Source organism: Macaca nemestrina, chromosome 18 (assembly GCF_043159975.1).
Source record: "Macaca nemestrina isolate mMacNem1 chromosome 18, mMacNem.hap1, whole genome shotgun sequence".
Lineage (NCBI taxonomy): Eukaryota > Metazoa > Chordata > Mammalia > Primates > Cercopithecidae > Macaca > Macaca nemestrina.
In genome coordinates, this window is record NC_092142.1 from 67,422,108 (window position 1) to 67,445,896 (window position 23,789).

At 50.4% G+C, this 23,789-nt stretch overlaps 1 protein-coding gene across 6 annotated transcripts in view; it reads left to right on the forward strand.

Annotated features, from left to right (window-relative positions):
• LOC105491378 (protein arginine methyltransferase 7) overlaps positions 1-23,789 on the forward strand; it is a 47,462-nt gene that overhangs the window by 20,934 nt on the left and 2,739 nt on the right. For 3 of the 6 annotated variants that reach the window (XM_071084783.1, XM_071084784.1, XM_011757732.3), the window contains 10 exons: positions 4,833-4,945; positions 6,655-6,896; positions 7,121-7,301; positions 13,002-13,129; positions 13,472-13,607; positions 14,450-14,599; positions 14,934-14,981; positions 15,633-15,722; positions 20,139-20,300; positions 21,698-21,772. In XM_071084783.1, the coding sequence (XP_070940884.1) occupies positions 4,833-4,945; positions 6,655-6,896; positions 7,121-7,301; positions 13,002-13,129; positions 13,472-13,607; positions 14,450-14,599; positions 14,934-14,981; positions 15,633-15,722; positions 20,139-20,300; positions 21,698-21,772 (1,325 nt within the window). Of the gene's footprint in view, positions 1-4,832; positions 4,946-6,654; positions 6,897-7,120; positions 7,302-13,001; positions 13,130-13,471; positions 13,608-14,449; positions 14,600-14,933; positions 14,982-15,632; positions 15,723-20,138; positions 20,301-21,600; positions 21,773-23,789 lie in introns of all 6 variants that reach the window. The other 3 variants (XM_071084787.1, XM_071084786.1, XM_071084785.1) reach the window with 2 other exon arrangements.

Consider the following 23,789-nt stretch of genomic DNA (forward strand, 5'->3'; position numbering starts at 1 on the left):
CCTTTTCAACAGTAGCGTTGTGACATTTTGGCATTCTCCAACTAAGTGCCATTTTGATAATTCTTTGTTGTGGACCCTGTCCTTTGCATTGTAGGTGGTTTGCAGCATCCCTGGCCTCTTTACAGTGGATGTCAGTAGCACTCCCTCCTCCCACCATTCTTGCCAACTAAAGATGTCTCCAGATTGCCACATGTCTTCCTTGGTCTCGAGTGTGTAAAATTATCACCTGTTGAGAACCACTGCTCTAAGGCTATTTAGCCAGACAGTTACTGCAACCTTTCTGGGGTGTCTCCTGAGAGCTCCTAGGTGTTCAGCAGGGATTCCATTGTCTGACTGATCAGAACTTGAATGTTTCCCAGGCCTCTGAGAGTTCTGGAGATTGTTATCACTCATGCACCCTTTGCTCGGCTTTATAGAGTGTTACCCTCTGTGTGTGTGAATGTATTAACACAGACCCTAGAGGACCCCTGTGCAGCATTCTGAAGGCTTTTTTTCTGTGTAACTTCCTCTCTGATTCCCTGCCTGGCAAGTTCCAGCTGCTTCCATTCCCTGAACTTATTTCCTGTCTAGCTCAGCAAGACTGCCGTGCTCTGCGTGACCTCTTACCCTGTACTGTGGTCTGGAAAGGGTCTCCTGGCTGATAGCCAGAGCAGGGTAAGGGTTACTTGGTTTGTTTCCCACAGGCAGGCGCCACTACACCCAACTAGTTTTTTTTGTTTTTTTAAAATTTTTATTAGAAACTAAGTCTTGTAGCTGGGTGTGGTGGCTCATGTCTGTAATCCCAGCACTTTGGGAGGCCAAGGCAGGCAGATCACCTGAGGTTGGGAGTTCGCAACCAGCCTGACCAACATGGAGAAACCCTGTCCCTACTAAAAATACAAAATTAGCCAGGCGTGGTGGCGCATGCCTGTAATCCCAGCTACTCGGGAGGCTGAGGCAGCAGAATTGCTTGAATCTGGGAGGCAAAGGTTGCGGTAAGCCGAGATTGCGCTATGGCACTCCAGCCTGGGCAACAAGAGCGAAACTCTGTCTCAAAAAAAAAAAAAAAAAAAAAAGAAAAACTAGGTCTCGCTTTGTTGCCCAGGCTGGTCTTGAGTGCCAGGCTTCGAGCAGTCCTCCTGCCTCAGCCTCCCAAAGTGCTGGGATTACAAATGGGAGCCACTGCATCTGCCGAGATCATTTATTCTTGAAAATCCATCCATTTTGACGGCAAGGTTGGCCGTGCAGTGTGCTGACTCTGCCTCCAGGCAGCATTGTTCACACGCACCTCAGCTTAGGCCAGACCTCACATATGATTTCTTATTTTAAAAAAAAAAAATTTTTTTTTTTTTTAGACGGAGTGGCTCTGTTGCCCAGGCTGGAGTACAGTGGCATGACCTTGGCTCACTGCAACCTCCACCTCCTGGATTCAAGTGATCCTTCCACCTCAGCCTCCTAGGTAGCTGATATTACAGGCATGCACCACCACCCGGCTAATTTTTGTATTTTTAGTAGAGATGGGGTTTCACTGTGTTGGCCAGGCTGGTCTTGAGCTCCTGACCTCAAGCAATCCGCCTGCTTCAGCCTCCCAAAATGCTGGGATTACAGGCGTGGACCACCACGCCTGGCCAATTTCTTAATACTTTTTCTTCATAACACTTATCACTGCAATCATTAAATCATGTAGTTATGTATTTAATGTCTGTCCCCCACCCAGCTGAGGCATCCTGAGGTCATGCACTGCGTGGGTTGTATTAACTACTCCATTCTGTTATTTGCTCAGGGCCTGTCATGTAAAGGAGTTCAGTTATTTTTGTTAAGTGAGTAGATCGTCAGTCGTGCTTCATCCATAATCCCTTGTAAATGCGACTTTGTTTCCGATCCTGTAGCGTGATAAGTGACTTCCTCATTGCCAGGTTGGGTGGCCTTTCCTCTGCTTTTCCTCTCTAATCACTGTGGCTTTGGTACTTCTGCCATTCCTTCCTTCTTGAAACTCTCCCTGGACCTTAGTGACATCTCTTCATCTTGGTTCTCCTGTGTTGCTTTCTTTCTGCTCCAAATGTGTGCTTTCCAAGGTTCTGCTCTCAGCCCTTTTTAAAAGTGGCATCTGAAGTGTCCTGTTCCCTAGAGCTGGATTACGTGCTGAGGCTTGCGGAGAGCCAACCCAGGGAGCAGCGTTTGTTCATCCGTCTGTTTCATTCATTTGGTAAGGGCTTAGGAAGCTCCTGCGGTGGCTACCCGCTTCTTGAGACAGTCTCACTGTATTGCCCAAGATGGAGTGTGGTGGGGCAGTCTCAGCTCAGTACAGCTTCTGCCTCCTGGGTTCAGGCAATTCTCATGCCTCAGCCTCCTGAGTAGCTGGGACTACAGGCATGTGCTGCCACACCTGGCTAATTTTTGTATTTTTAGTAGAGACAAGGTTTCACCACATTGGCCAGGCTGGTATCGAACTCCTGGCCTCAAGTGATCTGCCCACCTTGGCCTCTCAAACTGCTGGAATTATGGGTGTGAGTCACTGTGCCTGGCTCTTGATTTTTATTTTAATGAAGCAATTTGGACTGTAAAGCATTTTAAGTTATATAGTTGGTTTAAACATTTAGGAGATAAAATTGGCAGAGTAGGTGATCAGTGGGTTGTAGGGTGACAGAAATCAAGAATTTATCTAGTGTGTGTTCACTTACGGGGCACTAGACCTTGTTGTGGGCACTGGGGTACAGTAGTGGACAGGCAGTCAGCGGTCCTGCTGTCCTGGAGCTAGTAAATGATGCCTAGGTTCCTGGACTGTGTGACTCATTGAGGCAGAAACCCTGGAGGGAGGAGCAGGTGTGTTAGGTGGGGTGGGTTGGATGAGTTTTGGACAGTGTATTCCAGTTGGAGTTTGGCATGACATCAGAGAGGATGGGCAGGGCTACTCGGGAGGGTGGTCTCTGTGGCAGAAGACAGAAGTTTTTTCTTAAGCTCCTCCACTGATACTGTCATGGAGCACAGGTGAGCTTCATAGGAAGTGTGCGTGTTTTTTTTAATCTTCATCATCCCAACCACCACCACATGAGACAGCCCATTCACCCACTTTACTGGTGAGGCAACTGATGGTCAGAACTAAGGGCTCAGGGATAGGAAGTGAGATCCAGGCCAGGCTCCAGCCTCGAGCTCGAGGTTCACACTCTCTTTGTTGTGCTCTTCTATCAGCTCATTTCTTTTTTTTTTTTTGAAACGGAGTCTCACTTTGGCCCAGATTAGAGTGCAATGGCGCGATCTCAGTTTACCGCAACCTCTGCCTCCCGGGTTGAAGTGATTCTCCTGCCTCAGCCTCTCAAGTAGCTAGGATTATAGGCACCCATCACCACGCCTGGTTAATTTTTGTATTTTTAGTAGAGACAGCGTTTCATCATGTTGGCCAGGCTGGTTTCAAACTTCTGACCTCAGGTGATCTGCCCATCTCGACCTCCCAAAGTGCTGGGATTACAGGCGGGAGCCACCGTGCCTGGCCCCCGTCAGCTGCTTTCATGTTTCTCTTTTTCTTGTGTCATCTGTGAGACTTGTGCTCTGTTCAGGGGAGATGAGTGGGCTTTGTCAGATTATAATTCACGAGGCATTAAAAGTGTTTACAGTTAATTCTTCCTGATGAATAGCCCCTTCCAAAGTCTGTTTTGGCTCTTGGCTCATTAAAAATTATAATTGTAGAAGTAGCAGTACGTTACTGAGATTTAGAAAACAGTTAACAGAAGAACCGTCCCAAATCCTACCCTCCTCTAAAATCCTACTGTCCTAAAACAACTGTTATTTAAGAGATTGTTTGGTGACAAGGCGCTAAGTTCATTAAGGGGATTTACCATAGTGATCTGGGGATTCTAAGTCATGGATCTCAATTTTGGCTGCCAGAGCTGTACTCACAGTAGCTGGAAGATCATCAAAGAAACTTGCTGTCTTGCTTTGGCTTTCCCTCTGTCTCCCTGCAACCTAAAAGTATTTGAAGTACCAGCATTTGGTTTTTGCTTTTCAAATAATTTTTCTAATTTAGTGGTTAATAGTTTGTTAATTTATATCTCTCTAATTGCTAATAGGGATGAAAAAATTTCCATATGTTTGATTTCTGTTTTGAATTGTATGTTTTTATTTTTACCTGGTTTCTTTTTGCGTGTGTATTTTTTTCTTTTTTTCTTTGAGACAGAGTCTCACTCTGTCGCCCAGGCTGAAGTACAGTGGCACGATCTTGGCTCACTGCAACCTCTGCCTCCCAGGTTCAAGTGATTCTTATGCCTTAGCCTCCTGGGTAACTGGGGTGGCGTGTGCCACCACACCTGGCTAATTTTTGTATTTTTGGTAGAGATGGAGTTTCGCCATGATGGCCAAGCTGGTCTTGAACTCCTGGCCTCAAGTGATCCTCGTGCCTTGGCCTCCCAAAGTGCTAGGATTACAGGTGTGAGCCACCGCGCCTGGCCAATTTTTGTATCTTTTGTGGAAATGGGGTTTCGTCATGTTGCCCAGGCTGATTGCAAACTCCTGAGCTCAAGCAATCCATTGGGTATTTATAGTTTTCTTATCATTTTTTCCAGGTCTCCCTCCCAATATTAAACATACAGAATAGTTGAAAGAGTGGTACAGTAAACACCCATGATCCTTTACCCTAGATTTAGCAGTTAACATTTTGTCATACATTTTACATACGGATTTTTTTTTTCTTTGCTGAACCATTGGCAGATCAGTCGCAGACATCCTGACGCTTCTGAATACCTCAGCATGTGTATGTGCTTTTAGTGTGATGACCCCACCACTTATTTTTCCCGTATTTGCTGTAAATATTTTTCCTAGTCTGTTGCTTACGTCCGACTCTGTTTTCTTATGTTTTTCAGAGGGTGACATGCCGTGCCGTGCCAACATCCTGGTCACAGAGTTGTTTGACACAGAGCTGATAGGGGAGGGGGCGCTGCCCTCCTATGAGCACGCACACAGGCATCTCGTGGAGGTAGTGGACAGAGGGCTCCCTCAGACGTGTCTGGTCTCAGCCAGCTCACACAGCACTCACTCATGCACCGTGCTCCACACAGTCCAAGCTCTCAGCACCTCTCATGCACCTGGGACACCCCTCTATTCCTGGGGAGCTGTGGTTCTCCTCACTTGTGACTTTCATGTCCCTTGAATGCCAAATCTTAATAGGTTAGAGTTGAAAAGCCAGAAACTATTTTCAAATTCAGTTCAGTTCAGCAAATATTCTCAGGAAGGCGATGCTTGAGCTGTCATCCTGAGAAGTGATCAGGTGTTGGCCTGGCAGATGGAATATTTCTGGTAGAGGAGAGCAGCATGCGCTAGACGTGAGGCTGAATCGGTGCGGTGGCTCCGGAGCCTGCTTTGGATTTTGTGCTGTGTGGGAGGCAGGAGAGATGGGCTTAGCAACTGAGGTTAGAGAGCTGGGCAGGGGCTAGATGGAGCGGGGCTTGGGGGCCATGCCCAGAGGGTAGCTGTCATCTAGAAGGTGAGGTGGCGTCGTAGGAGGATTTGAAGCAGAGGATTGATAGCAGATTTATGCAGGCAGACATGTGCAGGGCAGTTGGGGTATAGGGCTGGAGGTTGCGGGTGGGTTAAAAGGCTGTGGAGTCATCCAGACACTGTGGTGCAGTGGGCCTCAGCCAAGGGCCTGATGGGTGGTCCCAGGAGTTGGTGGTCCCTTAGATGTAGAGGTATTGATGCCAGGGTTTGGGCACCTCAGAGCACAGGAAGAGGGGTAGCCCTGGGAAGGTTGGAAAGTGGTGAGGGCGATTCTTAAATGGTTTAGACAGTTTGAGCTCTCTAAAGGTCAGCCAAGTAGAGAAGCCCAAGAAGCCCAGAGATGCATGGATTTAGTCAGTGAAGAGGGCGTGGTTGAGGTCACTGGAGAGTGTGGAGGGAGAAGGTCCAGACCAGGGAGTCCCCTTGTGAGGTGGGGCAAAGGAAGCACAGCCTGGGGAAGGAGGCGGGAGCGAGTCCAGTTAGAGTGGCATTTCTCTACCAGACCAAGGTTGGGAGACGCCTCACGGGGAGGCCATTTGTGCTGCTAACCTTTTACCATGTCCGGAGCAACCCCCACAGCAGAGAATCATTTGGTCCAAGAGGCTAGTGGTGTCATGCGGTGAAAGCCACGTGGGTAGCAGCTGTGAGTGTGCTCTTGTCAGATCCCTGTTGCCTGGTGCATGGAGGATGTGGAGTGGATGCATGAGCTAGGAGGAAAGCTGGACAAGGAGCGAGAGCCGCAGCCGTGGGGGCTGAGTGCACAGCAATGCCCAGCGGCACCAGAAGGCTGGGCAGCTGAGTGGGCACCATGGTCCATAGGGCTTTGCCACAAGGAGGCTCTTGTTTTGGTGCTGGGCAAGAGTGGCACTGAAGGGATGCTGAGCCCAGAGCCAGGATCACTGGCCAGCAGCGGGACTTAAAGCATTTAAGAATGCCAGGTAGCCAGGAACTTAGCTGACATAAGTCATTTTAGGCACAGTGTGTATTCTTTTTGAAATCTAGTACCTTTTTTTTTCCCCTTTTCCAAGGGCATAGGGCTGAAAACAGTTCACTATTCTAATAGTATAAGGTGTTGGGCATTACTGAACCAACCTCATGTTAAGGAATAAACCTCTTTTGATCAGTGGGAATTACTGTGGGTCTGAGCACCTGATTTTTGTTTGGTTTTGTTTTTTAATACAAACTTAGGAAAATTGTGAGGCCGTGCCCCACAGAGCCACCATCTATGCACAGCTGGTGGAGTCCAGGAGGATGTGGTCGTGGAACAAGCTGTTTCCCATCCACCTGCAGACCAGCCTCGGAGAGCAGGTCATCGTCCCTCCTGTGGACCTGGAGAACTGCCCTGGCGCACCCTCTGTCTGTGACATTCAGCTGAACCAGGTGTCACCAGCCGACTTTACAGTCCTCAGCGATGTGCTGCCCATGTTCAGGTACCAAGGAGCCACCATAGGTGATGGCACTTTAAGACATTTGATGGAAGTTGGGTCTTAGGAAGTTCTTTTTGCATGGGAAGGAAACCTAGCTGCTGTCACCTGCCTCGAAGGCAAGAGTCTTTGTAGCCAAATGTCATTGCCAGTGAGGTCACTGTAAAAGCTTAAAAAATGGGAGTGTGTGAGGTTAAACTCTGCTTACATTCTTGAATATTATTCCTCAGCATAGACTTCAGCAAGCAAGTCAGTAGCTCAGCAGCCTGCCATAGCAGGCAATTTGAACCTCTGACATCTGGCCGAGCTCAGGTGGTTCTCTCGTGGTGGGACATTGAAATGGACCCTGAGGGGAAGATCAGGTGCACCACGGCCCCCTTCTGGGCACACTCAGACCCAGAGGAGATGCAGGTAAGAGCAGCCGAGCATGTGCCCTGTCAGGAAACTTGTCCACTGCTGTTCATGGGAAAGTAGCAGTTGGACCTTAGACCCATGAGAATTTAGAGACAGGAGGACTGTGTCAGAATCAAAGACAAAAGTTTTTAAAATGCAAGCAAAGGCTAGCTGTAGTGAGGTAGCCTTTCCAGGGTGAGCTCATGGTCAGCACCCATGGACACAGTGGGCAACAGAGAAGTTGGCTGTTCTCTCCCCCTCATCATGATGCAGCTCTCCTTAGATACCACCGCTCAGCCCCTGAGTAGTCCCAGGGGGCTCCCATCAGCTTGGAATAGAGAACTACGGCCTCACCTTCTGTGGCCTCGAAATCTACTTTCTCCACCCCGATAGAAAGTAGGCAGAGGACATGAAAGACAGAAAAGGAAATAGAGATGACGGCGATAGTTGCCCACTCTCCCTCATAATAAGAGAAATGCAGTATTAGCTGTTCACAGCACCTGTGCTCCCAGCCTCTCAGGAGACTGAGACAGGAGGATTGCTTGAACCCAGAAAGTCGAGGCTGCAGTGAGTCGTGATTGCATTACTGCACTCCAGCCTGGGCAATAAGATGAGACCCTGTCTCTAAAAAAAAAAAGAGAGAAATGCAACTTTCAACTGCAATGATATATCATTTTCACCTATTAGTGAATAAAGTTTAAACAGTTTGCAGGCACACTGTTGGTGAAGCTCAGGGAAAAAGCAGGAAAGCCAGTCGTCAGAATGTCTCAGGTAGAAAGCAATGCTGCTTCCAAACGTGGGGCTGTGGCTGGATTTGCGTCTGTGCAGAATAGTTGTGTCCAGACCTGGTTTAGTAGAAAAAGGCCAACCTAAAGGCCACTAGCAGGGATCAAGTCCGTTATCCTCTCAGTGGGTGAGGTAGCTCTCTGTGCACTGATGTGGGACAAGCTTCAGGGTGGATTATTACCTGACACAAAAATAAAGGTGCAGAATGGTGTGTCGTGTGGTAGCACTGGTGTTGGTAAAATTAGGAATATGTGTGTTTATGAGTGGTTAGTTGTCTGGTGTACATATAAGGATATCTTTGGAAGAATTCCCAGAAATTGGTAAAACTGACTGCATCTGGGAATGGGGACTAGAGGTTAGGGGTAGAAAGGAAACATATTTTTCACTATGCGTCCTTGTATATCTTTTGAATTTTCTGTTATGTGCTTGTGTTATTTACACCCCTATCCACCCTCCCTCCCTCTCACACTCAAAGGAGAAGAAAGTGGGAAAGATTTGTCGTCATTGCCTGATGGGTTCTTCCCTCCCACCGTTAGACAAAACCAATTCGCTGACACCATGGCTTTGCAATAAAGAGTTTAACTGACATGAAGCCAGCCACACCACGTGGAAGACAGAGTTATTACTCAAATCAGTCTCCCTGAAAATTCACAGGCTAGAGTTTTTTGTTTGTTTTGAGACGGAGTTTCATTCTTGTCGCCCAGGCTGGAGTGCAGTGGCGCGATCTCAGCTCACTGCAACCTCCACCTCCTGGGTTCAAGCGATTCTCCTGCCTCAGCCTTCCAAGTAGCTGGAATTACAGGCATGCGCCACCACGCCTGCCTAATTTTGTATTTTTAGTAGAGATGGGGTTTCTCCATGTTGGCCAGGCTGGTCTCAAACTCCTGACCTCAGGTGATCCGCCCCCACCCAGCCTCCCAAGGTCCTGGGATTACAGGTGTAAGCCACCGCGCCCGGCCCAGGCTAGGGTTTTTCAAGGACAGTTTGGAAGGCCAGGGAGTCCACTTCTGGGTGGAGTCATCAGACAGAAATGTAAAAACCCAAAAAGACATTTCAAAGGGTCAATCTTAGGTTCTACAAGGGTGGTGTTATCTGCAGGAGGAGTCAGGGAAGGTTGCAGATCTTGTGACCTAATAATGGCTTCACCCTAGCAAAATTCAACCTCCTTTCATCCTCGTAACCTGATGATCTTTCATTAAGTTTTAGTTTAATTTTGGGGAAGGGCGGTTATCATTTAAAGTATTAATCGACTGGGCTTGGTGGCTGACGCCTGTAATCCCAACACTTTGGGAGGCCCAGGTGGGTGGATCATTTGATGTCAGGAGTTCGAGACCATCCTGACCAACATGGAGAAACCCCACTTCTACTAAAAATACAAAAATTAGCCAGATGTGGTGGTGCATGGCTATAATCCCAGCTACTCAGGAGGCTGAGGCAGGAGAATTGCTTGAACCCATGAGATGGGAGGTTGAAGTGAGCTGAGATCATGCCACTGCCCTCATACCTGGGTGGCAGAGTGAGACGAATAAAAAATAAACTATTAACCAAATGTCTCCCAAAGTTAGCTTGGCCCAGACCCAGGAATGATTAAGGGCAGTTTGGACGTTAAAGCGAGATGGGGTTGATTAGTTGAGATCTCTTTCACTGTCATAATTCTCTCACTGTTTTTTGCAAAGGCAGTTTTGGTTTCAGGGCCAAGAAATAGAACCTGTCTCTACCCAGGAGCGCCTTAGGCACCATCCTTTGTTCATGGTCCAGCCTGCCTGGCCTTAACCGCTGGCTTTGTTTTAAATGCCCACCTGCTGGTTCTAGGTGGCCACAACATTGACTTCCTGGAAGGCTTTAGCAGCTTCCCCTACCCCATTCCCAGAATTACTGTGTAGGCCGAAGGGTCGTGACTGCTGGGGGATTGCTGTCAGTCAGCATACCCGTACCGACAGCAGCATGTGAGACTAAGAAGTATGTGAGCTTTAGAAGTATGTGAGCTTCTTAGTCTCCCCTCCACCTTCCAGGTGCCTGGCCTCAGGTGGGCGTGCGTCCAGCCAGGGCGTACCAGCTTCCCTCTGCAGGCTGTATGTGTGTGTCACTCTGAATTCACCCACAGAGTTGAGATTGGCACTGCACCACATTCTTCCTAAGACTGTGTTGCAGAATTAGCATGAGAATAGTGTTAAAATGTTAGGACTTTTGGCCGGTGGCTTGCTCCTGTAATCCCAGCACTTTGGGAGGCCAAGGTGGGTGGATCATCTGAGGTCAGGAGTTCAAGACCAGCCTGGCCAACATGGTGAAACCCCGTCTGTACTAAAAATACAAAAAACTTACTTGGGCATGGTGACAGGCACCTATAATCCCAGCTACTTGGGAGGCTGAGGCAGGAGAATCGCTTGAACCCGGGAGGTGGAGGTTGCAGTAAGCTGAGACTGCACCATTGCACTCCAGCCTGGGCAACAAGAGCGAAACTCCGTCTCAAAAAAAAAAAAGTGAGTACTTTTAGTTTGCATATCTTCAGAACACTACTGTGTATTTTTTCTCCTTGAATCCTCTTAGTAGACAAACCAGGTAACCACAACCGTAGCCAGCCCGGGACTCAGCAGGCTCCAGGGATTAGAGCAGGACCTTGTGTCCGGGAGCAGTAGAGCGGGTCCTGCCCCTGGTCTCTTGACTGTGGGTCTTGTGTCGTTTCTCTACCAGCGTTGACTTTTGGATTGGAAATTTGAAAGCTGCTAATGAATCTTCCTCATGAATTCATCAAACTGCTTTGATCCTAAGTATACTTAGCCTGTCCCACCTTGGCACAGTGGGTTCTGTCACCAGCTGTTCGGCGTTAGGACCCAGGAGGTCCCTGTGGTGGGAACATGGGAAGGACATGATGACAGGGCAGTGCCATGGGAGCCTAGGAGGGCTTGGGAAAGGGTTCTCCTGTCTTCTTCACATACATTTGCATAGTGTGGGAATGAATAAAAGGTTTAAAAGAACCTGTATTATTCCTGTTACTGTTTATTTTTCCAGAACATATCTGGTCAGATTTTCATTTTCTAGTTTTTATGTTCAAGTAGGCGTCTTAAGTGTGTGGGAATGTCATTCTCTGCCTTTTTGTTAAATTCAAGACCAGGCGGGTGGGTACGTTCCTTACCTGTGCTCTTGGAGTCCCACAGGGCAAAGTTTTTCTTAGTTCCTGAAGGTAACAGAATGAGCAGGCAGTTGTCTCATCAGAGTTGAGCCAGGCATCTCCTGTTTTTGTTCGTTAGAGACAGGGTCTTGCTCTATTGCTCAGGTTGGATTGTAGTGGCACCTCTTAGCTCACTGCAGCTGTGAACTCCTGGGCACAAGCGATCCTCCCACCTCAGCCTCCTGAGTAACTGGGACTACAGGCATGTGCCACCATGCCTGGCTAATTTCATGTTTTTTGTAGAAGTGGGGGTCACCGGTATGTTACCCAGGCTGGTCCCATACGCCTGGCCTCAAGCGATTCGCCAGTCTTGGCCTCCCAAAGTGTTGGATTTACAGGCATGAGCCACCGCGTCCAGCTGGCATCTACTTTTTAGGACAGTTCTTCCTTTTTCAAAAAGAAGCTTAACAATTATGAGAGAAATAAACCTCATTATATAAAATAAAAATATCACTCATGGTCCTCCCTTTCACTCAAAATAGCTCCCTTTCTTTGGTCCCTCTCCAAATGCGTGGGTGTCGTCGGTGCTCATCTCTGTTCCGGGCCTTCAGCAGCAGCGTTTAAGATGTCTGTCCGTGTTCTGCACGAGGGCTTATATCCCGTTCTGAGCCCTGGCCATTTGGGTGGGTTCCAGTTTTTGCTGGTATAAATAATTCTGTGGTTTGCATTTTTATGGGAATATAACTCTTTGTTTTGTTTTTTTTTTGTTTGGGTTTTTTTAGGATAAAATCCTGTATGTGGGCTTTGTAGTAAGGACTAGCACAGCCTATTAAAAATTGACTCTGGATCATTGTCAACCATGTTTCACAATTTAGAATCTTCGGTTATTTAAATACTGCAATTCAAAGAATAAGCCAAAACCTTTTTGTATTTTCCCAACTTTTTATTTTGAAAAATTATCAATCCACAGAATAAGTGAAAATGAACACTGATAGTCCCTTTATTAATGTAAATTGACCAGTTGTTAACGTTTGCCACACCTGCTTTGTCTTTGTCTTCTGCCTCTCTCCCTGCATCTCTCGGTACACACACACAGACACACACGCACACGCTTGCGGAGTTTTTTGCAAAATCATTTGAAAATAAGTTGCAGACATCTGACACTTTACTTTTAAATACCTCAACACATATCTCCCAAGAATGAAACCAGTCTGCAACATAAACGAAACACATGATCACACCTAAGAAAAACTGGTTCCATAGTATCATCTAACATATGGTTCAAAATAAAATTTCTCTGTCTCCAAAAGTCCTTGATAGCTTTTGTTTCCTCAGTCTACAATCCAGTTAGGTGTAGTGCATTGCATTTGACTGTTCTGTAAATTCTGAGTATGTTAAAGCCTTTGGAGTGTGCGCCATGGGACTGTTCCGAAAAGATTCCCCTCAAACCACGAGGTTTAAACCGTTGTTTTTTCCTTCAAATGAAACATTTGGCACAGCCCTGCGTGTTGAAGAGAGAGCTTTGGTGCTCCTCTGATGGGGTGGGGACTGGAGCCTGCACTTGTCCCCTCCCCTGAGCCACTCTGGCAGATCGCTGCCCTTGGCCACATTGTGTCTTCCTAAAGCCAGCAGGGTTCCCACAAACTTTGGGCCACTGGCCTCTGAGTTTAGAGTTTGTTTCTTTATCTCCTTGGCCACAATAGCCAGCTGCAGTCTACATTGTGGACGCCTGAAAACTGGCAGTTCTCTGGCATTTGGCTCCTGGATTAGAAGCATTGCTCATGCCGCGGCATGTTGACAGCTGACTCTGTTCCCCGTTTCAGTGGCGGGACCACTGGATGCAGTGTGTGTACTTCCTACCACAAGAGGAGCCTGTGGTGCAGGGCTCAGCGCTCTGCCTGGTAGCCCACCACGATGACTACTGCGTGTGGTACAGCCTGCAGAGGACCAGGTACGCCGAGCGTCGTCGGGGTGGAGGATGAGCCTCTGAAACTTGAATGTAAATTCCCCATTTACAGACCCTCTGGAGGCGCCAGTGGGTTGATTTATGTCTGGACAGAATAATATAAGAACAAAGATTTGTGACCGATGTGTCAGTGTCCATTCGTGTGTACCCAGGAGAGGCTGTCATGGGTTGCTGGAATCTGTTTAGAGCAGATGCGTAGGAAAAGTCTGGAATTAGCGGGTGCTGTAACTTCTCATGCCAGCTGGAGACCAGTGTCCAGATTCATGCCCTCTAGAGACCTGTGGAGGCGCTCACAGCCCACGTCTGTTTGTTCATCTCCTGGCCTAGCCCTGAAAAGAATGAGAGAGTCCACCAGATGCGCCCCGTGTGCGACTGCCAGGCTCACCTGCTCTGGAACCGGCCTCGGTTTGGAGAGATCAATGATCAGGACAGAACTGATCGATACATCCAGGCTCTGAGCACCGTAAGTGTCCAGCCCCTTGGCTGGTTGTAGGGGATAAGGGAAAAAGAAGTTTGTCCCATGAGCCCCAGCACCCTGCTTATGATTTGCTAAGTTCTTTCCTGTGTCCTCTTGTCTCTGAATGGCTTCAGCGAGCGCCTTCTGGGGCGGGCACTGCAGCAGAAAGCTGGAGACCTGGGGCTACTCTCTGCTGTACTGGGAGAGCCTCTGGCTGGGCTCCTGCTGGATGCCTTCGCCTTGTCAGGCACAGTCGTTACTGTGGGTGGTCGCAGTGGATTCGGCCACCCCTCTCATGAGTTGCCACATTTCTCCAGTTTTCTAAATGTAGATCTGATCATGGGACTCTCCTGCCTGAAAACCTTTGCTCCCTGCTACCTGTAGCAGGGGACTCGGCCTGGGGATTATAGATGGGGCTTAGAGGGAGGGTCTCTTGAGGCCCTTGGGGGTGTGTACAGAAATAAGTGTGCACGTGTGCATTTTGGAGGATGGGGGAGGATCCAAGCCATCCTGAGTTTCTCTCAGAGGGATCTGTCACCCAGAAAGGCATCCCTGCCTTTGGAAAGTCAGTTGTGAACCCTCGAGCCTTGGAGGCCCTTAGCTGTCTGTACTGTCACCAGACAGGGAAGAAGCCTGTTGTCATGGCCTGGGAGGTGGCCTGCACGTGGGGCAGCCTTCAGCGGGGCCTCTAGGCTGGGTTGAGGAGTGTCTTTTCTGACAGTGGGGACAAGTGGGGAGATGTGAGCGAGGCGGGCGTGTTTGAGGCTGGGGGTGGTTACTGCATGAGGACACAGGGGCATGGTCTGAGGTCTGGGCAAGCGGGGTGAGAAGGGACGCGTTTCTGACAGCTTACCAGCAGGAATCTTCTGGCAAACTGGAGGAAGCCCTGTGCTGAGGGTGCCCGTTCCCCGCAGGTGCTGAAGCCAGACAGCGTGTGCCTGTGTGTCAGCGATGGCAGCCTGCTCTCCGTGCTGGCCCATCACCTGGGGGTGGAGCAGGTACAGACGTGCACCCTTGTCAGCCTCCTGAGGTGGGCTCGTGAGTTAGGGCATTGTGTGGTCCGGGTGCACAATTCTGTGATCAAGGCTCTTTGCAAGGGCCACTGTCGTGGGTGCAGCATGCTCGGGTTAGGGGCTGGGGTTTATTGCCTGTGCGTGCAGGCAGGCGTCAGGCTGCTGAGCTGGTGCTCAAGCTGCCCCGGGGAGGGAATGAGTGCAGGGAGGGTTATTCAGGTGTGTCCTCTGCCTTGGGATGGTCTTGTCGCATTTTAATCTTTAATTTCTTCTCTGTTAAGTGAATATCTTACAACTAATAGCATGGTGTTCCCTTTAGGTATTCACAGTGGAGAGCTCAGCAGCTTCTCACAAACTGTTGAGAAAAGTAAGTGAGAATTGTTGTTGCTGAAATAGGAGAGGACCTGTGGGGTCTGGGTTGATGGCTTTGAAGTGGCATTGGCCCGGGGGAACGAAGGAGTGGCGGCTCACTTGCACCCCTGTGTTGTCTTGGCTGCTGCCTGGAGAGCAGCCGAAGGCCTTGGGGGCTGTCACTGAAGTAGAGGCAGGCATTTGCACTCTGCTTTGTTGTTTTGTGTCTGAAGTTGAGGCTTTTCTCCTCACTTCACATAAAGCTACTGTTGGGGTAGAACCGAGTGTAGGGCGTGTTTCTGGGACATCCGTGCTGAGGGAGCCAGTGCTCACAGCCTGATGGGAGACGCCATTTCTCTCCCTGGCCAGTAACTGGTTTCAGTTCCTCTCCAAAGGGGAACCCCCGTCACCAGAACTCCAGGCCCGCACTGAGTCCTGGTGTGCGCCTGCGGGAGAAATTTCTTCTGCTTTCATCACATTCTGCTCCTGATCTCGTCTGTGGTCTATAGGATGCCCCCCAAGGAGAGAATTTCCACAAAGCAGATAAAAGTGGTGCTCCAGAACTATTTGCCAGAAAATTCAAAGCGGAGAATGCAACTTGGAGAGGTTTTTTTTCCTGACAAAAACAATAGTATGAATACAGTAATTTTATGATTTTCTTTCTAAGATCTTCAAGGCTAACCACTTGGAAGATAAAATTAACATCATAGAGAAACGGCCGGAATTATTAACAAGTGAGGACCTGAAGAGCAGAAAGGTGAGTAGCGGGAGCCTTCTGGCCGCGCTGGGCTGTGTTAGGGTAGGCAGCACGGCACTGAAGTAGCCCAGGCCCCACCCCATCCTTGGGGTCTCACAGTGGATCCTCCATGTAACCTTACCTCCTAGGAGCTCCCACTGTCAAGGATGTAGTGAGGCTTTCATGGGGCTGCCTGGTGAGCAGATGGTTGCACTGCTCTTTTTTTTTTTTGAAAACGGAGTCTGGCACTATCACCCAGGCTGGAGCGCAGTGGCACGATCTTGGCTCACTGCAGCCTTGACCTTCCAGCCTTAAGCGATCCTCCCACCTCTCCCGAGAATCTGGGACTATAGGCATATGCCATTACGCCCGGCTAATCTTTGTATTTTTCGTAGAGTCAGGGTTTCATCATGTGGCCCAGGCTGATCTTAAACTCCTGGGCTCATGCGATCTGCCAGCCTCAGCATCCCAAAGTGCTGGGATTACAGGCGTGAGCCACCACACCTGGCTGTACTGCTCTTAGCTCAGCCTCATCTCTGCTCCTTCCGGTCAGGACAGAGCCTCTCTCTTAGCTTTCCTAGGAGCAGAGAGTGTCCTTTCCTCTCCACCGCACTCCTGTCTTCACTCCCCGTCCATGGCTTCCTGCTGCAGTCAGGCTTCCAGGCCCTGAAACTGCTTCTGCCAGCAACCTCGTCGTTACTCCCATGGTCTCCTTGCAGGCTTCATCTACTCTACCCGCTTGTCCTTCATCTACTCTACCCGCTTGTCCTTGTGACCTGGGACTTCTTCCTGTGCTGGGGAAGTCTTTCCGCTCACCTTCCTGGCTGTCCTTCCCTCGCGCTGCTCCGTGGCAGTCTCCCCGTGTCCCCCACTTCTCCCTACTGCATCCTTTCTGGTAATCCTGTTCCTTCTCATGTGTGAGTCAGTGACCATAAGAGCCGGCCTTCACTCGTTGCAATTTTGGATTCAAATCTCATGTCCAGCTGCTATCCTGTCACCTTTCCTTGGATATCCCACTAACCAGACTTATCCAAAGCAGAGCTGTCATCTTTCATCTTTCCTGCTAGTCTTTTTTTTTAAATAACAGCTTTAGGCCGGGTGCGGTGGCTCAAGCCTGTAATCCCAGCACTTTGGGAGGCCGAGAGGGGTGGATCACAAGGTCAGGAGATCGAGACCATCCTGGCTAACCCGGTGAAACCCCATCTCTACTAAAAAATACAAAAAAAAAAAAAAAACTAGCCGGGCGAGGTGGTGGGCGCCTATAATCCCAGCTACTCAGGAGGCTGAGGCAGGAGAATGGCATAAACCCAGGAGGCAGAGCTTGCAGTGAGCTGAGATCCGGCCGCTGCACTCCAGCCTGGGCGACAGAGTGAGACTCCGTCTCAAAAAAAAACAAAAAAAACAAAAAAAACGCTTTATTGAGATGTAGTTGACATACCACAAAATTAATGCATTTCAAGTATACAGTTCAGTGATTTTTTAAGTAAATGTATGGAGTTAAACAACCATCACCCAGTCTCATTTAGAACATTTCCAGGCCAGGCATGGTGGCACATGCCTGTAATCCCAGAACTTTGGGAGGCCAAGGTGGGAGGATCGCTTGGACCCAGGAGTTCAAGACCAATCTGGACAACATAGGGAGATCCTGTCTCTATTGAAAAAAAAAAAAAAAAGAAAGAAAGAAAAATTAACCCAGAGTGGTGGCATGTGCCTGTAGTCCCAGGAAGGTGAGGTGGGAGGATCGCCTGAGCCCCCAGGAGTTGGAGGCCGCAGTGAGCCATTCTTTTTTTTTTTTTTTTGAGACGGAGTCTCACGCTGTTGCCCAGGCTGGAGTGCAGTGGCGCGATCTCGGCTCACTGCAAGCTCCGCCTCCCGGGTTCCCGCCATTCTCCTGCCTCAGCCTCCTGAGTAGCTGGGACTACAGGCGCCCGCCACCGCGCCCGGCTAATTTTTTGTATTTTTAGTAGAGACGGGGTTTCACTGTGGTCTCGATCTCCTGACCTTGTGATCCGCCCGCCTCGGCCTCCCAAAGTGCTGGGATTACAGGCTTGAGCCACCGCGCCCGGCCTAGTGAGCCATTCTTATGGCAGAGCACTACAGCGTGGCTGACAGAGTGATACCTTGTCTCTTAAAAAAAAAATTGGAATGAAAAGAGAACATTTCTGTTACCTCCCAAATTCCCGGGAGCCTGTTGATAATCAGCATGCTCGTGCCCCAGGCCTGGCAGCCACTGGTCTGGTTTCTGTCTCCAGTGTGTGCCTCTTCTGGCTTTTCTGAAAAGTGAGGTACACAGTGTGTGGTCTTGCGAGTCTGGCTTCTTTCACTGAGCATCATGTCTTTGAAGTTCACCCATTTCATTCTTTTTAAGGCTGCATGGCATTCCGCGGTGTGGCTGTCCTTTCACCTGCTTATCGACAGTTGGATTGTGTCCAGTTTCTGGCCACTTTGAATAAGGCTTCTGTGAACATGGGTTCACCGGTCTTAGTGAGGATATGGGTCCTCAGTTCTCTTACGCAGGTGCCTTGGTGTGGATTGCTGGGTCATGTGGTAGTTACGGTCAACTTTTTAAGAAGCTGCTGAACTGTTGTTCGAAGTGGCTGTCCATTTGACATCCCCATCGATAACGTCTGAGGGTCCAGGTTCTCGGATCCTCACCAGCACTTAGTATTGGCTTGTTTATAACCATTTTAGTGGGAGTGTGGTGATATCTCCGCATAGTTTTAATTTGTGTTTGCCTAATGACTGATGATGGTGAGCATCATTTCATGTGCTTTTGTCTTGCTTGGTGAAATGTCTATTCAAGCCTTTTGCCCATTTTAAAAATAACAGTTTTATTGAGATATAATTCACATACCTTATGATTCACTCAGTGATTTTTGTGTATTCATAAGGTTGTGTAACCATCGCCACATCAGTTTAAGAACCCTTTCGTTACCCATTGGCAGTCACACACCATTGGTCTGCAGTCCCCAGCCCAGGGCACCCATTCTCCTCCTTTCTGTCTTCAGCTTGCCCATTCTGGGCGTCTCGTGTGAATGGAATTAGACAGTGTGTGGTCTTTCGTGGCTGGCCTCTCATATGGCTTCATGTTATCAGGGCTCATCCATGTCGTAGCCTGAATCAATACCTTATTTCTCTTTCTTGCTCAATAAGATTCCATTGTGTGGATAGACCATGTTATTTATCTGTTCATCAGCTGATGGACATTTGGGTGGCTCCTACTTTGAGGCTGTTGTGAGTAATGCTGCTATAAATATTCATCCACAAGTCACCCTTTTTCTCCGTCATAGATGAGGGCATAGGAGATGATTCTGAAAGCCATTGTGTGGTGTACCGGTATACCGGGTCATGTTGAATTGGAGTGGTGGGAGTGGGCGTTCTTGCCTTGCTCCTGATGCTGTCGGGGGGAGGCCAGGAAGCACTCAGGGCAGCCCTTTCTGTCTCCCAGCATTTCCCGCTGCATCTCCCTCATCTCTGACTGGCCCCGCTTTGGTGCCTGTTTGCTTGGGCCTGCCCGGGATCGGCTGCCTCACCCTCTGCCACCCCTTCCTCTCCTCCCACCCCTCCCACCCTGCAGTCTCCATTTCTTGCCTGGACTGTTTCTGCACTCTCCCAGGTCACCTCCGTCCCGAGCACCTGCAGATTCCCTTCCACACTTCATGGTCCTCAGCAGGATCTTCTAAATCACATTCCTTCTGATTTTGAACCCCTCTTGAAAGCTTTTAGTGACACCCACCACCCCCGCCGCTGCCGCCTCCGGGATGAGTCCAGCCCCTTATCCTGTCCTGGCTCCTGTCCAGCTCCACACCCTCACCTTGGGGGACCTTGCTGTCTCCTGGCCTCACTCTTGCCTCTGCTGCTCCTCCCTTGGCCGTTCAGGCTCCTTGCCATGCATTTGTTCATTTACTCACAAATGTTCACGGAACATCTGGTCACGGCACTGGCCCACTGCTGGGGATGCTGGGCCGCCAGTCCCTGCTCTTGTGCTCAGAGCCTGGGGAGGGAGATGGAGTAAGTCCTGAGATAAAGTGTCCAGTGAGGGTTGGCAGGATGCCACTCTGGAAGCCCCCTCTGGCACATTTATTTCTGGGGTCCCGCCATGACCCCCTTCCTTGCTTTTTTCTGTCGCATGGGGTCAGCTGCACTTTGTCTGCTTCCCTCTTCCACTCTGCTCTCCTGAGCAGGGGACTCGTATCTGGTTGTATTCTTTAAAGCCTCCAGGGCAGGTACAGAGTGCCTTGCTGCCTTGCTTTTTGACTGAGGGAGAGAGGGACTGAGGAGGGAGGGAGGGAATGAGTGACTGAATGAGTGAGTGACTGAGGGAGGGAGGGAGCGAGGGAGTAACTTGAGTGACTGAGTGGCCTATTGCTCCCTGTTCCTGTGAACGCTCCTGACACCTCCTGACACCTGGGCCCTGCTTCTCGCCCTGCTCACCAGGTGTCTCTCCTCCTGGGCGAGCCGTTCTTCACTACCAGCCTGCTGCCGTGGCACAGCCTCTACTTCTGGTACGTGCGGACCGCTGTGGACCAGCACCTGGGGCCAGGCGCCGTGGTGATGCCCCAGGCAGCCTCGCTGCACGCTGTGGTTGTGGAGTTCAGGGTAGGCCACCCAGGGGGTGTTGCAGAAAAAAGCAGAGGCGGCGAGTGGGGAACCTTGTTTTCTTGCAGGAACCTTGGGCGCCTGTAGAGCAACTCGGGCCTTGATGATTGGAGCTTGTGTTTTCTGTGTCAGCACACTGTGGGGTTGAATAGAAGATGCTTGCCTTTTTAGAAATGCGATAATTTGACATACGAAATGGAAATGGCTGAGTGTTGTCATTTTACAATTGTGGCTTATCAGAATAATTAAAAAATATAAATTTTTTTTTTTTTTTTTTTTTTTTTTCTGGAGACGGAGTCTCACTCTGTCGCCCAGGCTGGAGTGCAGTGGCCGGATCTCGGCTCACTGCAAGCTCCGTCTCCCGGGTTCACGCCATTCTCCTGCCTCAGCCTCCCGAGTAGCTGGGACTACAGGCGCCCGCCACCTCGCCCGGCTAGTTTTTTGTATTTTTTAGTAGAGACGGGGTTTCACTGTGTTAGCCAGGATGGTCTCGATCTCCTGACCTCGTGATCCGCCTGTCTCGGCCTCCCAAAGTGCTGGGATTACAGGCTTGAGCCACCGCGCCCGGCCTAAAAAATATAAATTAAGCATTTCAGAAGCCACGCCGTGTGGCCTGCTCTGCTCTTGTTAAGAGCCGAGGCTTTAGTTGTTAAAAGCATTTTGAGATGGGAGAGTCAGCTGCTTTATGCAAGAAAAAATGGAAAAGCTTCCTTTTAATTTTCTCATCAAAGCAGAACCACAGTCACAAAGTCATTTTGGGAAGGGCAGTTTTATTAAAAGGATTTCGAAAAGCTTTGCCCTGGATGGAGAGCGCATCTCATTTGATGAGAGTGGTTTTCTGTCTCAGCTGAGTGGCTCCATCACACATTCTGGGCGTTTCTCCTGTGTTACTTGTTTACCTAATCAGATTTCCACATGAATACTGGTTTTCGTGGCCAAAGAGGGGATGTCATGATCCATGCGTGTGACCAGGAGGAAGGGAGGGAAGGCCGTGTGGCCTGAGTGTCCTCTGGATTCCTCTGGGCAGGGCCTTTTTCTTTCCCCGGCATCCTCGTGAACTGGAGGTGATGCTGGGGAGAGAACTGGCTTACAGATTTCTTCCTGAAGAAATGGTGTTGAGGATGGCCCAGATAGGAGTGTGCAGCCCCCAGCCTGGTAGCTTTGGCTGACTGTCCCTTATAGGAGAGGACTCAGGTGTCATGTCAGAGCTTGCAGGTTCCCGCCCAACCCAGTCTGTTACAGAAACCGCTGTGGATCTTTGTTCTCTCTGAGCCCCTTCATGCTTGGGGGTCTCTTTCAGGTGTGCAGGGAACAGCAAGATGTGCCTCTTGTTCTTGCTGCCACACTTCCCTGTGCCCTGGCGGGCGGGTGTGGACGGGGCTGCTCCTTCCTCACAGGACCTGTGGCGGATCCGGAGCCCCTGTGGTGACTGCGAAGGCTTCGACGTGCACATCATGGACGACATGATTAAGGTAAGCAGGGCCACACTGCGCAGTCCCGCCCACCTGCTCCTGTGGCACAGGCCTCTGACAGGGTCCTGGCTTGGGCAGCACAGGCTCTTCTGTTGGGGGCAGTGAGGTCAGGTGCTGCCATTTTGTGTGGTTCACCATGAGCATTGCTTGGTACCAGCCCTGTTCTTGGCTCCGTGCTGTCACCCTGAGTCAGAATCTCCACTGGGCCCACATGTCCCGTCATTGGAATTGCCCCTGCCAGTGCCCGCAGCTTGTTTCCTATTGGGGCAGCCTTTCCAAAAACAGTCTGGGAACCTTCTTAGTCATTTCCACGGTGGGGGCTCCATTCCCGGGGAGGGGTACCTGAGGAGTGTCCCACAGGTTATTTACATGGTGTAGGGGTTGGCAGCGCCCTGAACAGTAGTAACTGGGCCCACGTTCCCCAGAACCATGGGCCGTCCTGACAGTGCCAGTGGTTCTTGGATTCATGGGGACTGAAGCTGAGAGTCCTGTTCCATCCATGTGAGAGGGGCGGGGTGAGGAGCATGGGCCGTGCTGTGTATTAAGGAAATGCACGTGGCTCCTGCTTGTCATCCCAGCACTCTGGGAAGCTGAGGCAGGTGGATTGCTTGAGCCCAGAAGTTCGAGACCCGCCTGGGCAATATAGCAAGATCCTGTGTCTACAAAAAAGCCAGGCATGGTAGTGCACACCTGTATTCCCAGCTACTCAGGAGGCTAAGGTGGGAGGATGGCTTTAGCCTGGGAGGTCGAGGCTGCAGTGAGCTGCGTTTGCGCCACTGCCTCCAGGCTGGGTGAGAGAGGAAGACCCTGTCTCAAGAAAAAAATCTCATGGACACCAGAGGGGCGGGAAGCAGTGGCGGCCCCGCAGCGGCGGCCGTGCATCGGGAGGTGGGGCTTTTCTGCCTCTGCTCACCCTTCTGTTCACATTTTCCCACAGTGAACATGGATTGCCTGTGTGTGAACACTTTTAAGTAAATTAAACCTAGTGGATATTTTCAGTTTGCATCTTGCCTGCCCCTCACAGCAGATCACTGACTGTTCCATGCTTCTAGAAATCTCCTTCGTGCTGAGCCCTACGTGCTCTGGATCCATGTGCTCCCTTGGGCCCCTGCTCTCGGCCTGCCCACCCTGGCTGTCCCTGTCCCCTCTTGCTGATACGGTTCTGCCACTCTGGTCCTGGGCCAGTGTCTGTCTCTTGTGTGCTCAGGCAGATGGCCGAGAGTGGTGGGTATCCCACAGTGGGGCGCCAGGCATTTTTTTACGCTTTCCAAATCCACCTGCCCTTCCCCACCCTCAGCCTGGCCCTTCCAGTGCCCTGTCTTAGACCTGGCACCACTTCACACGACCAGCCAGGCCCAGGGCCCTGGGCATCCTCCCTCGAGAGTCCTCCCGTCCCCTGCCATTGGTCTTCATGCTCCCAGTGAGCCTCCAACCCAGGCTGTCCCCCGACTGCTGCCGTCCTGGTTTGAGCCCCTCCTGCTCTGGCCGTCCTCCACAAGGAGCCCACATGAACTTGTAGATCTGAGTCTGGCCACATCCCCACTGCAGGAATGCCCTGGATAGCTCCCGCACGCCACCCCTGCAGAGTGGCCCAGCTGGCCTGGATGCCCTGGCCTGCTCTCCTGGCTTAGCTCTATCCTCAAGGGCCCCTCTGGCCCTTCTGCTGGCTCCCATTTGACTGTCAGCTCCCCTCCTCCAGGCAGCTTTCTGCATCCCTCCTGGATGCAGGTGCCCCCAACCTGCTGCCAGGCACCGGGGCTGTACTGTCACGCATTTATCCCTCCCCATGGCCTGGGGCCCACCTGTCAGGGCCACACAGCTTTTGTGGTCGCCAGGTTTCTAGGTGCTGGGTGTTCTCACCAGTGACGTAGACATGTGGTCCTCAGAACAGCTTGAGACAGGCGACACCACCCCATCTTAAAAATCCGGAGAGCGAGGGCTCAGAGCCAGCGGTGCCTGGGGAGCCGCTGGTCTGCTGGGCACTCAGCATCTTTATGGGAGAACACACACCCCTTGT